Raw genomic sequence first — 18,310 nt, forward strand, 5'->3', positions numbered from 1 at the left:
TAACCCCCCTCCAACGCCCACCATTTCCTCAAACACATCCAATCGAAGCTTTGACATAGCCATTGTGTTCAACATAATTGAAAGCTCTGGAAATTATGTCTTTGAGGATAGCAACCCCCCCCCCCCCCCAGACCCTTCAGGGTAAGGGTATATATATATATATATATATATATATATATATATATATATATATATATATATATATATATATACATATACAAAGGGTGATCGTAAACTTCGGAGGGGGCTCATTGGATTGGTAATCAGATGTTCTAGTGCCTTGTTTAAGATTAAGAGTGATCGAAGGGTGGATACCCCCCCCCCCTCACCACACCTCGTATTTTCCCGAAAAGTATCTGATAGAAATTTTGAGATGCCCATTTATTGTTTTAGAAACATTGAAAAGAGCTCATTCGATTGGAAATTGGAAGTGCTATTGGCCTTTTAAATAGTCGAAATTGATTGGACGGCAACTAACCCCTCCTCCCACACCCACCATTTCCCCAAACACTTCCAATCAAAATTTTGAGATTGCCATTTTGTTCAACGTAATTGAAAGGTCCAGGAATTATGTCTTTAAGGTTGACAAACCCCTACAGTCCTCGTAAGTTATGCCCTGGGGAGCATATAGGGTATACATAGAAAGGGTGATCGTAAGAAACATGAGAAGGACTGACAACCCCCAAACTTCTCAAGACCAGAACATAATTTGCACTTTACTCCAAAAAAATACATATAAAATGTTTTCACTTTATTTTTACTTATTTAAAATGTTTTTACTAGATATATGAAGAGGAAGCACTCCCCCTTGCACTCCAGTTACAGCGCGACTATAGGGTGCCCTTTTTAAGAGTAACAAGAGATTGGATGGCAAGCAGCCCTTCTCTCAAGCCCATTCTTTTTCCAAATGCATTCAGTCAAAATTTTGAGACAGCCATTTTGTTCAGCACTGGACAACTGTCCAGCAACTATGTCTTTAGGAATATTAGGCATGTCAACCCCCCACAATTATGCAATTGGCCCATTATGTTCTAAAACTAAATGTTGCTTTAAAATAAAATAAAAGGCATTGTTTAAATGGTTCCCAATAAGACACCTCTGCAATATATCGAGAACGACTGGGGGTATTAAGTTGAAACTTTTGGGGATACCACTGTTACTACTTCTGCTCTTACAGTTTGAACAAATAAAAAGAGTGTAAATGTATCGAGGTTGTCAAAGAGCATAGGTAAAATCTTTCGGGAATGACATGAAGTTTTATTTTTCAGGTCAACTTCAGAAGCTATAAAATAAATTATAAAATACTGTTTTTGTCTGGATTAAAAATTTTTGAAAAAGTTTCTCCAACATACAAATAGCAACCCATACTCTATTTTAATTTTTCTATGAAAAAGACTATGTCAATAAAAAAAGAAAAGAAATTAATTTAAAAAACTTTTTCCTCAAGACGAGTTTTTCAAAGAAAAGTAAAGAGCTCGATTAAGCCAAGAATGAGCAAAAATAAAGTCAAATAATCTTCCAAGTTTAAAATTACCACAGATTACTATCAATAAACAAATGAAACTCAAAACCAACAGAAGTTACAATAAATAGCGGAGTCAAGCTCACAACGAGCAAAAATTGACATGAGTAGGGCTGATAACCCCTATGCCTTCTCAAGACCAGAAAACAATTTGCGTTTTACTGAAAACAAAATACGTTTGAAATGTTTTCACATTTCTTATTTTCATAAATGAAAAATTATCAAAACCTTATCGAAGAAATGTCAGTATATGTCAATTTAACTGGCAATCCAGGGTCTTTTTTTATGGCTATCTCAAAGTTATTATCGGATGGGATTGAGGATAAAAATTTGTAGAGGAGGAGGGGCCTAGTTGCCCACCGATCTCTTTTGACTCTTAAAAAGTGAACTAAAAATTTTAATCTCCAATCAAATGAGCCCTCTTTGAAGTTTATACGAGCATCCCTTCCACAAGAACCATATATGCTCCTAGAGCATAACTTACAACACCTGCGTGGGCCCTGGGGATTGGTTTGAACTGTATTTGACAAAATGGCTATCTAAAAAAAAATTCGGATTGGTTTGGGGAACAAAGATGTAAGGGGGGGGGCTAGTTGACCTCGGATCTCTTTTGACCCGTAAAAAGTTTTCAATTTCCAATCAAATTAGCCGTCTCTGAAGTTTATGTGGGCATCCCTTTCATAAATACCATATACATACCCAGGGCATAACTTACAACGCCTGCCACCGGGCCCTGGGGGGATTGTGTTGGCCCCGGAGTTTTCGTTATATGATCTTTTAACTATTTAAAAAAAATGACTCGAAGTTCTTATTGGATGAAGGGCGTGGCGGGGGGGGGGGGGGGATAGTTACCCTGTAATCTCTTCTGATTCTTAAAAAGTGACTTATAGTTTTCAATTTGCCTGTCAAATGAGCCCTCTCTGAAGTTTATACAATCATACATTCCATAAGAACCACATATGCCCACAGGGCATAACTTACTACCCTGTCCGTGGGCCCTGAAGGTCTTGTCGACACCGGAAATTTTTTTTATGACTTTTGAACTATTTTTAACAAAATGGCAATTCCAAATTTTTTATCGGATTCATTTGGGGAAAAGGGCGTGGGGGGGGCTAGTTGCCCTCTGGTCCTTTTGACTCTTAAAAAGGGCGCTAGAACTTACGATTTCCAATCGAATGAGCCCATTCCGAAGCTTGTGCGATGACCCGTTACATATGAAGTGCCTCTGAAAAAAAAATTAATAAAACAGTGGACCTGTTTGGCCTTTACTATAGGCAACGTTATAGTGTTGCCTCTGGCATAACACTTGATGCTACAGGAAGAAATATTTTTTGGGACTGATTTTGAGAAATTTTTGTTTATTACTATTGACGAAATTTTTGTGAAATTACAGTATTCAAATAAGTACTTGGTAATCGTAGATTCACATTCTTACCATTTATTCATTTTACGGCACTTACATATTGATTTTGTAGTATATTTTTCTCTTGTTTTTTCAGCTTGAGCAGGTCGAGTCGACTCTTTTTTCACGGAGGATGGAGGAGGAACATTTAGTAAACCTTTTAAGGGAAGCCAATCTCGAATCATTGACTTTGAGCACTGCGACTGAAGAACATTCACGGTCACTCTGGGATGGTAAATTTTATGATAATATCTTAAATTACTAGATAGATCTCAGTTTAAGTGGATTCATCCTATTAATTAAATTGTAAGTGTCAAAAAATACACCTTCAAATGGGGATAAGTCCATTTATTAGACAGTGGAAAAGATACAAAAGTCTGGATATTTCGATCACATGTACAGCAATCGTCATCAGCAGAAATACTATATTTCTGCTGATGACGGTCTCTGTACATGTGATCGAAATATCCAGACTTTTGTATCTGTTTTCACTATTAATAGACTTGTCCCCATTTGAACGCTTATTTTTTCGTCATAGAAAGGCAGTGTGGTCTTTTAAATAAATAAATAATTTAAGGTATCACATCGAAAATTATAAGTGTAGGAAATAGTGGATTAGTTTCAGAGCCAACTGAGTTCAATTCTCAACTATTTTCCAAGCATTGATACCCCCAACAGGAAGTCATTAACTTTGAGGGTTCCGACCAAAGAACGGCAATAACAATTGATCTCTTTCGGAAGTAAATTTTTCTGTAAATTTTCAAAATTACAATATATTCTTTATGTAACATAGATATCAAATTAATCTATGGTATAAAATTAAAAAAGTTGGTAAGTTGAGGAAAGCAAGTCAAAAGCTCAAGTTATGTAAAGCCCGATCATTTTTTGGGCCTCGTTTTCAATTATTTTAATAGAATCTTTATTTTGTCCTCTTTGAAAAAAGAATTTTAATGTGTATATAATATATATATATATATATATATAGATACTATCTTTATAAGTGAGCAATAGTTGTATATGTCAAGATTCAAGAAGATTTTTTCAAGATTTATTTATTTACATATATATATATATATATATATATATATATATATATATATATATATATATATATATATATATATATATATATATATATATATATATATATATATATATATATATATATATATATATATATATATATATATATATATATATATATATATATATATATATATACAACCGCCCGGGGAAGGCTCGAAAAGCCTGATGATGGGCGGCTGCAATCCTCTAATTCTCAACCAATAACAAAATTCATATACAAAAAACTAAAAGAAAATACAGGACAAAAACACTCAACCCTCAAATAGTATCAAAATCTAACAAAAGAAAAAAAAAGAAAAATCTAACTACCCTCTCCCAATAAATGTTTCTTAAGCTTTACTTTAAATGACGCATTGTATGTATGTACGTATGTGTTTATTTATAACCCATCATACAAAATAAGGAAGTGATGGAGTACATTGAAAAAAAAAGGAAAAAAAGAAGAAAGAAACAACATATCGTAATTACATTCTAAAATACAAACAAAAATAATTCCACGTCAAAAAACAACATTTTGCCATTCGTGGCCGGTTTGCTTATTGCACATGTGTACATTCGGCTCAGCTAACTGAGCACACGGGTCAGACAAGCTATATTTTTTCATCAAACAGGAGTTGCGGGTCCACGGAGGGACTCGCAACAGAAACTTGAAAAATTTGAAGAAAATGCGCTTCTCCTAAGATGGTCAGATTCACTAAATATAGGGTAAAACGGTACTAAATACATAATATGTGGCAGGATGACACTATTGTAAATCCTCGCAAGATGGGCTCTATTCAAATGAAACTTAGAACTAATAATTGTACCATATGCACGACGGATTTTCGTTTCCATACTTTCTAGCATCAATAGCCTAGTTTTCCTCAGATTTTTTTCAATGGGAAGGCCAAGATATTTCAACTTAACACACGGCTTTACTTCTGTACCATTCAGATCTATAGATATATTATCTGATCTAGTCGTATCTATTTCATTAAAAATCAAAGCATCACATTTTTCAGCATTTAGGGAAAGTCCAATATCACTGTAGTTTTTACATATCTCCAAAAAACTTTTTTCTAGCCCACTGAAAGTCCCGCTAATATTAAAAACGTCGTCTGCATAGCATAATATCGACAAATCAGTACCTTTATATATATACAGCACGAAGAAAGTTGGCACTGAGCTGGAAGCGTTGCGTTATTATAAACCGTGGGAGAAGTAACCGCACCCTGCTTAACCCCGATATGAATTGGTATATACCCATCAGTCAGCAAATTGTTTCCAGGTATACGTATTTTTGCTTTCATATGGCGGTACATGTACAAAAGAGGTCTAACTACATCTAGCGATACACCACGGTTCAAAAGTTCATTCATTGCTTGGGGATGCAACAACGAATCAAATGCTTTACTAACATCGTATGTTCCGAGCGCTAGAGTACCACCGGGTTTATCTGCATCGATAAACAAATTTCACAGACATTTCAGAGAATGGAGGCAACCAAGATTAGGCTGGAAGCCAAACTGGTGAGGTGGCATGTAACAGATAGAACGTAGGTTATTAATTATAAGTAATTCAAACACCTTCGCAAAAACGCTTGAAACAGTTACAGGTCGATACGATGAGCATTCAAACGGATCCTTCCCTTTTTTTAGAATCGGTGAAATAAGACCAACACAAAAAGAATCTGGAACTATACCGCAGCAAAAAATCGTTTGGTACAACAAAGAAAGATGACACATAAGCTTATCAGATCCATTTTGTAAATGAAGGGCGCATATGCCATCATAACCCATAGACTGTCTTTTGTTAAGCTTTCGTATAACATCACGTAATTCACTAGAACTTACTACAAAGGTACCCGGTCCAGGAGTACGTAAGCGATTATTTAAATCCGTTTCAAATTTCTTGAGAATGTTAACGTCAGGTTCGGTGAACTGACTTTTGAAATATGAATGCCACTAATACTCACTAATTGTAATTTTGCTTTCCCGAGTTTTATTATTTGCCAAACGCGTTTTCCATAACTTATTAGGGTCATTCGCGACCGATTCCGCAATTGCAACACGTTGGCCAACCCGGTGAGCTTTGAGTTGCTTCTGAAAGTGGCGCTTAGTAAGTAACCGTAAAGTATTTACAACTCCGTTTCTAGGTTTATCACAATCATTCCACAGACGTAACCAAAATTTAGAGGACTGACAAGCGGATTTTAGGCTCTCGTTATTGGACCATCCAAATTTTTTGGTTCCAGATCTACACGTTCTCACTGGGACAGCGAATTTTTCGGTATTTTTTAGAGCGTGGGTAATCTGCGCATAATAAAAATTCAGTTCAATACTAATGTCAGACTTGTCCATCCCAGGTTGCCGTTGGAACAGTTGAAACGGAACTCGGATTTTATCTAGCATGAAGTCACACTCCCCTTGGAAGATACCATTATCAATCTTGTCCCAAGGTTTAACACGTAAAAATTTAGATTTCTCTTTGACAAATTCAGAAGAGGGAGTATCTCGGACGGGGATCGACAGGAACAAAGGGATATGGTCACTATATTTGCCTTCCAAACCGACTTTCACAATAAGATCTGGATTGGGAGGATGGAGAAAGACTACATGGTCAAGATTAGAAGTGTTTCCAGAAGTTGAAATAAACGAATAATTTCTGTCTTTCGGTACAATCGAGTAACCGGTTGGTAGAATAGATAGAAACTTTTCAGCTCTAGCACTTGAATTGTCAAGTAGATCACAGTTAAAGTCTCCAATAAGTATACACTTTCTGTTCATCTTCTCGATCTTTTTTAACAGTTTGGCCACCTTTCTTCAAGCAATACCAAATTTTCTTTCAGAAGCTTCGTCCCTGTAATTGGTTGGAAGATAAAGATTGACTGTTACCAAGTTATCAACCGTCACAGCAAGATAGTAATCACACATTTCAAGCAATTCTGATTGACAAGTTGTCAGGACGGCTAAACCACCGCTTGGCCTTCCTTTAGCCTTAAATCTTCTTGCAGGGGAGAGATGTACTGTTACATTAGAGGAAGGGCAAAAAAGCTGAGAATTCAAATCCGTCAAAAAGTGTTCCTGAATACGGATGACACTAAAGGATTCGCATAACTTTTCCAGGACTGGTAGTTTATCAAGAATGCCACTGTTAATATTCCATGACATAACAGAAAGAAAACCATCAATATTCATTGAAAGCTGTTAGGTTTGTACTGTTCAGCAGTCAATTTCCGATTTTTGGGGCAGGACACTGAATAACATGAGTGACCCGGAGCTTTGCACACAACACATCTTTTCTTCTGCATGCATGGCTGCTCTTTGGTGTTTTATGGTCGGAGCCTGCGCACTGGGAACAGACCTCGGTATTATGACAATCGGCCGCCAGATGTCCAACATGGTGGCATTTGAAACAACGGTGTGGTAATGTTTGAAAAACATCAATACGAAATCATTCAAAACCGATCTTGAGAGGTTCCTTCATATTGGTCTCCAAGGCTTCTTTTGACGGGAAATAAAGTCTAAAAGTGCGGGGCTGACCTATCTGCTCAACATTTTCGCAGGATGGGATCAACTTAGCCACATCTTCTGCTTTAAAATCTTTTGGGACAAATCGCAGAACTCCTAAAAACCTCTTTGATTTAACGCTTTATCTCGGTACTCAACAACAAAATTATCCACCTCCCTAGTCGCATTACAATAAATTTTATATATTAAAATTAGTTACCACTTTAATAAAACACTTCAGATAGTTACCACGAACTCTAAGAGACTGTAGACATTTGAGAATTTTTTTTAAAATCCACTGTATCAAACACTTTTCTAAAATCAATAAATAGACTGTTTGATGTTTATAAGTTTGACTTTTTTATAAGGCACTAGAAGTTTTCAGTATTTGACTATCTGTGGTTGCTGTTTTAATTATTTTTTCCCTAGTCTTATTAATTTCTTTTCCCTGCTCATGAGAAGCAACAAGCATGCAATTTTCTTTCTTATTGCTTCTCATTGCTGCTCATATGGTTGTTGATTTTTTCTTTCAGTCGTGAGTTTAGGATATATTAATCGGGTCTTTATGTTCTTTCTTGTTTATCACTGGAAGGATTTTATCTTGATGTATAAATCTATTACATTAAAATCATACCAAGATTAACTAAATCTTTTAGATTAACTTTAAACCTACCCAAAGAACTAACTGCCAAAATTCACTAATTATGGTTAGATCACAATTAAACTCACGTAGTGGAATATTTTAAGCTAGAGTGGTAAGATTCTAGCAAGGGAAATTTTTTCGTCTCGCGTCTATGCTCGAATGCTTTTTAATTTTTCAATAGAAAAGTTAATTTAGATTGATAATAGTCAAGCCTCCATACGGCTACTTATTAAATAACTTTGTTGTTTATTAAATATCTAAATAACAAGTGTGATGGATTTTCGAAATGCATCTATCATATTATATATGCTGAGAGCTTTATCAACTACTTGCTGATTCTGTTTAACTAGGAAAGTGTCATCTGAATTACCAATCATGGTGGAAGCAATGATAGATTATTCTTGGGGCTTGGGGCCTGTCCTCCCTAAAGCGTGATGATTTTACGATTCCCCCCACAATCTACTTTGTTTTCAAATAACTTGCTTGTTTTTCTCCGTTTTAGACCTCTCCCCTCAAATAATGTCATGCTTAACGTAAAAGGCGAATGTGAATGTGCCTTTTTTTGGGGGTGGTCAGTATTTTAATGTAGTACTCTATTTCAAAAATAAAATGTAATTTCTTCTTGCTAATATTCGAAAAAATCTGTTAAGTAAAGGTTATCGTTTTTTTTTTTTTAGTTGATCAAAAAGAGGACGGGTGGGCTACATCAATCCTGGTAATTTAATGGTGTACTTTCATTTTAACCTACCGTCTTTTTTGAGGAGTTTCAAGCTTTTATTCGAAATTCCCAATTACTTTCTTCGTCCTTTTTTATTTTAAATATATCCTGGAAAACAATGGATGAGCTTAAAAACACCAATTCCTTTTCAATAAGCCGTGTTACACTCTTTTCCATGTAATACAACGTTCTCTTCCTTAAAATTCAATGTTAAGGAGTAAAATTGTCTCGCGGCATGCTTTTGAAACTCAATATGAACTTACCTATAGACCACTTTTAGCAGTATGAAAATTTAAAAGAAAAAAAGTTTTATGGTGATTTAAATTTTTAGGTGCAATTTTAAATATAACCTGGAAAACTATGGATGTGCTTAAAACGACAATTCTTTTTCAATATTTAATTTCTTCCAAAAGGAGTTTCTTTATTTTCAGTTACTCTGGGCCGTTTTGCACTCTTTTCCAGGTAATGCAATGTTTTCTTCCTCAAAATTCAATGTTAAGGAATAAAATTGTCTCGCGGCATTCTTTTGAAACTCAAAATGAACTTACCTATAGACCACTTTTAGCAGTATGAAAATTTAAAAGAAAAAAAAAAGTTTTATGGTGATTTAACTTTTTAGGTGCAATTTTAAATATAACCTGGAAAACTATGGATGTGCTTAAAACGACAATTCTTTTTCAATAGTCAATTTCTTCCGAAAGGAGTTTCTTTATTTTCAGTTACTATGGGCCGTGTTGCACTTTTTTCCAGGTAATGCAATGTTTTCTTCCTCAAAATCCAATGTTAAGGAATAAAATTGTCTCGCGGCATGCTTTTGAAACTCAAAATGAACTTACCTCTTGACAACTTTTAGCAGTATGAAAATCTAAAAGAAAAAAAAAATTTATGGTGATTTAACTTTTTAGGTGCACCAAGAGGAGGCAGTGTTCGTAGAATATTAGGATCCCCACGCCAGCTGGAAAATGCAGCACCTACTCCGCGGAATCCTCAAGGTGTTTGGGTTTGATGTTAGTCGGTTACAACCTCCGAGCTTTATTGGTTCTTATTTATTTATTGTTCTTCAGTTAGGACCTTTTTTCGTTATTGTGTTATTCTGTCTGCCAGTTACGTCTTTTTGACAAGAGTCTGGCCTTAGTTTCGCCGTATTTCTAAAAATATTACTACTACCCCTTAAATTTTTATTGTTTTTTCCTTTATCCCCACCCCTCCTCACTATCACACTTCGAAAACAATACAACGTGTCTGTAGTTAAGGAATTTTAGTAAATAATCTCATTACAAAAATGTCATTCCAAGATGTGTCTAAGGTCAGTTGGTTAAAGATATATTTTGTGTGTGATTTTAAAAACCAGTCTATTACTGTAAATCATTGCTTTTTTGGTACAGTTACATTCTGGGAACAAGTGCGATCAATTTGGGCCGGGGCAAAGTTGATTTTATAGTAGTACTGATAATGCAAAGCGATCATATTTTGGGTAGTGGCGTAAACAAGTTTAAGACAAAAAATAGTATTATAGAAAGATAATATAAAATATAAAATAATATATACAAAAAATCAAAATGCGAAAACCAATTTAAAACATTTACTGTAATTTTCTTCTCAAGGAGTTTCGCCGGGAAAAATTTGACACGAAGCTTCACAAAGATTGTATTAATTTCACTGTCATTTGATGCCAACTTGAAACTAATTAAATAAATTTTTTATTCTAAATAGGTAAATAATTTGGCTCCAGAGTCAGAAATTAGATGCTAAATTATTCGTCAAGTAATGTTAAGTTAAATGGTGGATTATTTTATTAAAAATGAAAGAAGTGAGAATTTTGGTACTATGGCGGATATTATATGAGTAATGAGAATTAATTATTCGTTAACAGTAGACTTTGCATGGAAAAATTCAAACAGAAAAATTAGAAAAATATGATATTTTTAGTGCTTATCCATACAAGTGACGCTGTATTAGTGGGAAATAAGCGAGAGAAATGGAGGAATTCTATATATTACTTCAGACTACCTAGATGAGAGTTTTAATAGGCCCAGGGTTAATGTTCACTTCATGGACACAAGATACTAGGTCTCTTCTTTTTCTAAAACCTACACTGTAATGCAAAAATTCTGTGAAAATACACACTTCAATTCCTAATTCAGTGCTCTTTTCAAATATAATGACCATTAGGTATTATTTCTTTTACCGCTAGGCGTAGTATTAAAATTGCATCCTGGACATCCATCTTCATGAGGCCAGATATAGGCCATATCTGGGCTATATTCAAAAGCTTGCTTTTTGGGTAAGGTTTATATTAACAGACTATTCAGGTAGCTAAGAAATAAACTTAGCAAATTTTTTGCAGTTCATATTATTGACTTACCAGTAAAGGGATTATATAACTTGATGCCTTTTTTTATGTTCTTTACAAATATAATAATCGCTTCTACCGTAAATTCAAATTTAAGCACTTTTTGGCCTAAACTGACCTTTTCGTAAATAATTTTGGCACTGAGAAAATGTAGTATTTTCTAACTAGAAAAAGAATTTTTGATAATTTTCGTCAAAAGATATTTGGAAAAAATTCAGTACGCATGTCAAACTCACTGTAAAATCTTCCCTTGGATAGATTCTGTAAAACGTCTGTAGTTCTACAGAAATTTTTTTCTCATGCTGTTCTTCGGCTTACTATTAGAAATATTAAAGAAGGGTGTTCTCAAAAAGCAATTATTTACGGTAAAGTTCATTCTATGTATGAATAAGGTTGAATTAACTAAGTCTTGATGAAGTATGTTGGCATTGATAATATAGGCCCAAAATGTTACTGATATTTTTAGAAATATTCTGAACCCCTTTCCCCACACCCTAGTGCTTTAAGAAAGAAGTCTCTAGTTTTACGAATATTCATGTATTTCCATGTAATTTAGGTAATTTTCACCATTTTTGCAAAATTTGTGAATGTGTGTTTTTGACAAATTCTACAAAGGCATTTAATTTTCAGTACCTAGATTGGAAAAAAAGGCGTAAAAGTATTGTGATTCACACAAGGGGATTAGAAAACATCTCTGAATGATTCAGAAGGATCAATCCCCCTCCATCCCACTATTTTGATCTTTAGCCACCTATAAAGTTTTGCGATATGCAAGTTTGAGCCAGAGTTCTCAGGCACAGTTTCACATTGGTATCTAAAGCCCGGATTGCTATATATAATATAGCAAAAGATTCAAATAATCGTTGGCTCCTTGCTTTGCCCAGTAAATAATACCTAAATCTTTGTTACTAGAGATAGCTTCAACCAAGGGACGAAAAAGTTCAACTTTTCAGTTGAATGCTCAATCAACCATTCGGTTTAGCCCTGACAAATTGCTTTGCTAGTACTATTAACAACTCATACGAGTATTAAGCTGGTTAAGGCCAAAACAGGCTAACCTTTTTCTCCCTCCAGGAAGTGACAATTTCTTTTGAATCCTCTGTTATTACTTTTTATAGTAACTTTCTTATAACCCCTTGCCGTTCGAAGATTTTATGTTTTTGTTTGGCCCATAAAGTTTTGTTTGCCCCCTGGCTCCTTAAAAGGAAATTGTAATGTCAAATTATAATCAAAAATAGCTGCTTATCTTCGGTCTTTTTTGCTCATAATCACAGTTTCAAGAGTCTTTCATCTGAAGGTGCAAATACAAACAATAGAGATTTTTTTTTTTCAAAACAGTGGAATTCAATTCAGTGGATATTTCGGCCCTATGTCCAAGGGCCGTCTTCAGCACAACACCAGAAAAAATATACATACATATATATATATATATATATATATATATATATATATATATATATATATATATATACATGTATAAACTTACATTAAAATGTGAAAATTAAAACTAAAAATGTATTTAAAAAACTTCTTAAAACAGCCCTAGCATCCTTACTTCAACGAAGTTCAACCAGGACTCCAGGAGTCCTGGCAATATCTTCGAAGCTTAACCATTTTCTACCTCCTTGAAGTCGGAGTTTCCTTTGAATCCTCTGTTATATCTTCTTAAAACGTCTTCCCTTCCGTAGACGCTATGCTTTTTATTTTATCCCGTAGCCCTTTAAAAAGAAATTAAAATGTTAATATATGTTCAGAAATTGCTGCTTATCTTCGCTTTTGCTTATAATCGCATTTTGAAACGTCTCTCATCTCAAGCTGCAAAATCAGTACCACTAACGACTCATTGCAGCATCAAGCAGCCTGAGGCCAAAAAAGCCTCACGTGCTCCTCGTCCACCACAATATGCTTGAAGCCTTATCCTCTACTCCTCCCGCGAAGTGTTCCTGTTTCCTTTTAATCCTTTCAAATAATCTCTACCCGTTTGTGGACGTTCTGCTATTTGTTCAGTCCCTGATAAACAGCCAAAAAGTGTAATCTTGCGTAACCTTTTATCCTTCACCCGTATTACGGGGCTCAACTATCTAAAATTTTATTTAGTAATAGCTTAAAAAAGTGTGATCAAACCCCTTTTCTCGTAAAACTTACATATATATCTGTTGAAATTAAAATGGTACAAAAATATTGATACAAAAAATAGGAAGTTATAAAAACCATCCCGCGACAAAAAAAAAGCTGTTCACCATCTATAAAAAAAAATGATATTTAATATTATCTGCATTGCCTTTGCACTTCTGACCACTATAGTGAGGGAGTTAAGTTTTTTATTTTAAAAAAAAAGAAAAAAAAGGTCTTGAACCATCGTTTCAGGTCATGCGCTCTTTGTGACAATTTTTATAGGTGAAATCATTTAGCATGTTGCCTAGCTGTGTGGCATTGCTTAGTAACTGTGATAGTAATGAAGAGTGGGAAATGAGGACAAATATACAACTTGTATATTCGTAAAAGATATATTAAACATTAAATACTAGTTCTTTTAGGAATGTAACAAGAAAACAAAGCGGAGAGATAGAAATACATAGAAGACATTTAAAACGAGGGTTTTAAGTATAGGCAATAAAGCATTAACTAATCACTGTTTCTTTTTTTAAATAGTTTTTTAATAAATAGTGTCAGCTTCGACGAAATCACAAAAATTTACTAGTGAAAATTTTACTTTTCATAATAACGTAGCGTATCTTCTACGTTTTAAAGTTCGATATATTTCGCTTAAATTACAGGATTCACAATTTAAAAACAAAAAAAGTCTATTTCTCTATTTCCACTCCCGCCCTATCTATTTATTATACGGTCGATGTCTACGTCAATATTTCGGTGAATGTTTATAATGGCTTGTCCTGTCAGTTTAGAGCTCTTCCTTAGAATTTCCTCTTCTATTCATCCTAAAAAATTCGAATAATGACCAAAATCGCCAGAAAAATATGAACTCTAATAAAGATCCATGAATTTGCTTTAAACTAAGTATATGAGTCGAAACTCTCCTTAAAAACAAATAATTATGTGTTAGTTATTTTTGTTTTTCATTGGTATAAATGGGTGATTTAAATTCGCAGGGTTCCAAGCTGTTGTAGATTTCTAATTTGTTTTTTTTTTTTTAATCTCGAGATTTTCAGATATTCAATTCAAACGTTTAAATCTCGATACGTCTTTTGAGCAGAAAAATAAAAATTGTAAATTTGACTCAGATTTAGCATTAAGTAAGAGAATTGTCCTGTAAAAATTTCGATTTATAAACAACTAATTGTAGAAATATGACTGGATGTCATGTATCAAAATAAGTATAAAATCCTTAGTGGTATATATAGCAGTTTAGACAATATTATGGACAAATATATGCAACCGCTAGACAAAAACATAACTTTATTTTGTGGCTGGTTGGTATTGAGAAGGTAAGAAATTCTGAAGTAATATTGTAGCCGCATTCCGTTTCCGTGGTCAACTCAAGTTGTGTGAATTTCCACTGTGAATTTCCTGTCTGAATCAATATTTTATTAGTAACTGTTTGAAAAAAAATCGATGCCTTTCCACTGATTCAAACTGAGAATTCAGAGACCCATCTATACCAGCTAAGTAAGAAAAAATAACACAATTATTTACCTTCTTATATAAAATTTTTTTTCGAAAATTAAATTTCTTAAATGATTATTCCGACCTTGGAAGGAGTATTTCGACTAAAATACTTAATTTTAAGTATATACTTATACGAACTTTTATTAAAGTTCTAAAAAGTTTGGCTTTTATTTTAATCATTTATGATGAACAGAAAAGGTGATATGTCACATAATACAGAGCTTTAATTAGATGAAAATAGGCAGTAAAGTGGCCACAATTTCCTCTCTAAAATCCAACTGTTAAATCAATAATTTTTGCTTCTCATACATTTACTTTCTATTATAGAAATCTCCTATAGAACAACAATGTTGTAAAATTCGCAAAAAAGCAAACCCAAAAGACCAAAACAGACAGCCAAAAAAAATAATGTTATCAATTTCTTCGCATCATCTACTCGATGACAAATTTTTGACAGTAAAGAGAAGTGAATATTTTGCTTTTCAGCCCCGTTGTGAGAGCACAATCCTGAAATCCTGATTATCATTTAAAAAGCCTGAAGAAGTTAGGATTTTAAATTTCCCTTCTTACATTCTCAATCTGGCCCTTGGACTTGTGGCCTTAAAATTGAATGAATATTGTGTGTTTTGAAGGATGATAAATATAGAGGGGTGTATTTTATTATTCGACGGACATGGCTGATCAATATAGTGATTCATTCAAAAGCCTTCTGAGGTTTATTTAATGATTCATAGAAGAGTTTATTTTATTCATATTCATGTAAGGGGTCATGTGTTCGTGATTCATTTAAGGTTCATTTAGATCGAAACCCATGACTTTTAGAAAATGTTGTGTAATTCCAGACAGGTTTTTGTTGTAAGGACTTATTGTACTGGTTTCAAAGCATTTGAAAACCCATATTCTTGCCCCACCCCCTGTTTTTGTTAATTTTGTAGAAATAGTATGCTCCTAGGAAGTACTTTTTTACGTTTCGAAGTTCAATAGTTTAGCGATTCACGTGACCGAATTACACAGAAATTAATCATAGAACTTGCAGTTAAGTCCTAATTGCTTTATGTCTGATCCTCCCCTCTCTTTCTATCTCTCTCGGGTTATCTATCCCTCTACCTCTCTCTTTCTCTGTTTCTCTCTTATCATTTATCTCCTCTCTCTATTCGTCTATGTATCTTTCTGTCCTTTTCACTCTACTGTATATCTATAATTTCTGTTCAAGGATTGCCAGATGTTAAAGAGTATTAAAATGTTTTTGTCTCTTTTTTTTCCTTTTTTTCGTTCCTCTTTATTTGACACCTTTTTTTATAATTATTGGTAGCTAAACTTTTGTTCACGTTTGTACTATTTCTGTCATTGTTGTTGTAACCAAATAATGCAAATATATTCAATTTCAAAATTGTGCCAAGTCGATTGAAATTCTTAAAGAATTTATTTTACTGCTGATGCACTGAATAAAAAAGGTAGCCATTAGAATGTTTGGACCCTATCGAAATTGTCGCATTTTCTTCTTTTTTGTAATATTTGAATTAATTCTTCATGGCAACTGGTTTCTATAAGATTATAAAATATACGGAGTTTTTCTTTTCCGTAATGTTTGAATTATTTCTTCATGGGAACTAACTTCTGTAAGATTATGAAATATATGGAGTAGCCAACAAGATAAATATATTGTTAAAGTAGATTGTTAAATCAAAAATATATCGACAGCGCTAACATTCACGTAACATAATAGCGTCTCCTCTTAAGAGATCCTACTTAAATGTCTCGTCCAAAAATACGGAAGCAATCTTCTTCATATGTTTAGGTCCAAAAATTTAAAAATCGCGTAAAAGTGTATTTTAAGTTTTTGGTGAAATTTTGCTCATATATATCAAAGCGGTATTGGGCTAAGATATATCCAGAAATGTTTCAAGAATCCAACTGTCTCTCTAGAACTGTCTGATCTAGTTCTTTCCCTAACATTTAATTTAAAAAAGAAAATAAATACTGCCTCTAAGTAGTCGTCTAAGCATCTTTTACGTCTGAATTATCGGACGTGTTTAAAAGGTTGTCAAAAACGTATATGAACTTATTTCGATGGTGAAGGGTGAATCTGTCAAACAGAAAAAAATATCGAAGAGATAAGCGGAAATTTTAGGAGTAATAAAGACATGCTGAGTATATAGGCCAGTACACATCGCCTAGTGGAGACAATTGAGAAACAAACAATATTCATCCTTTGCATTGTCTCGAGAATGATTATGCAACTATTTAGTTGCATATTCCTCACCAATTTCAATTTTGTTATACCTTTTTTTAAACTTTACGTCAAATTCATCACATTGCTATTGTTGTTATTATATAAATATTTAAGCAACATAAAATAGCAAAGACCAATCTTTTAAAATCAGGTTTTCCTAACAGCGTACCCTTTCTTGTCTACACGAAGTCACTAACTATTTAGTGAAGCTTCACGGTAGCTTTGGCGATATGCCTTGAAATTCCTTCTAGCCAGTGTCCAACTGAAGGATAATAATTATGGGTATTCCTAGGAGAAATTGCGACATTTTCTCTACGGCTCTTCATTCTTCGCGTGTTTTATAATTAAAATACTTCCTACGTGTCATTTTACTTTTATTATTAAAAAAAAACATATGTTTATCCGCTATTTCTTTTTTGGCATATTTATTAATTGGGAATCCTAGCTTTATTGCCTCTCATTTTTTTTTCGTCTTCTTTTGTTTTTAGTCTACCAAAGATGTTGACTGCAGCCTTGTGCTTGTTAAAGTGTGTTCCTTAGCCAATAAATATTGAGTTGTGCAGTGCCTTATTACCATTGTATGTGATTACCTAGTGTCGGTTTGAATTATCGCCTTATTCACTCAATGTCTCACTTTCCCCTTTGCTTTATTTCACTTATTCTTCTGTTTCACTTACCGCAAAAGTTATCATTTAGGATCTTCTAGCTTAGTTGCTTTGATGCAAATTGTTTCGAAATTTATTTAATAAAATACAAAGTGCCATTTATGATATTTGTATTTGGTTTATGTTTCTTTCTTTTTTTGTAACTAAATCTGTTTGATATATTTTTGGAATTAGACGCTGTGTTGTGAATACAATTGCCTTCGTTGCTCATCTTTATAATATCATTTAAGTCTCATTTTCTATGCACTTAGAGGATTTGAAAGGAATATAATCTAATAAAAAAAATACATTTCACCCCAAAACATATTTAAGGCCGAACTGCCCAAATTTGACAAAGATAAAAGAAAAAGAAACGCTGAATGCCAGGTCGTTAAAATCAATCACAAAATACATATACTGCGAATATTTCGCCTTTTTATCAATAAAGTTTCATCAACATCACGAAATGACAAGGATGGGTGTGCTTCACCCACCCTTGCCAAAAATAGAGCCCACTAGAAACGTTTAATGCGAAAACGCCTCTCCTTGCCAGAGTCGACCCAGCTCTAAATGGGTACCTGGAGAAATCTGGGG

General features: G+C 33.8%; 1 protein-coding gene across 1 annotated transcript in view; it reads left to right on the top strand.

Annotated features, from left to right (window-relative positions):
- Positions 1-10,386, top strand: part of LOC136031692 (FK506-binding protein 5-like) — a 62,875-nt gene extending 52,489 nt beyond the window's left edge. The window contains exons 7-8 of the mRNA XM_065711376.1: positions 3,022-3,157; positions 9,765-10,386. Coding sequence (XP_065567448.1) covers positions 3,022-3,157; positions 9,765-9,865 — 237 coding nt within the window. The 3' untranslated portion in view covers positions 9,866-10,386. The remainder of the gene's footprint in view (positions 1-3,021; positions 3,158-9,764) is intronic.
- The last annotated feature ends 7,924 nt before the right edge of the window (positions 10,387-18,310 follow it).

Source organism: Artemia franciscana, chromosome 10, assembly GCF_032884065.1.
Source record: "Artemia franciscana chromosome 10, ASM3288406v1, whole genome shotgun sequence".
NCBI lineage: Eukaryota > Metazoa > Arthropoda > Branchiopoda > Anostraca > Artemiidae > Artemia > Artemia franciscana.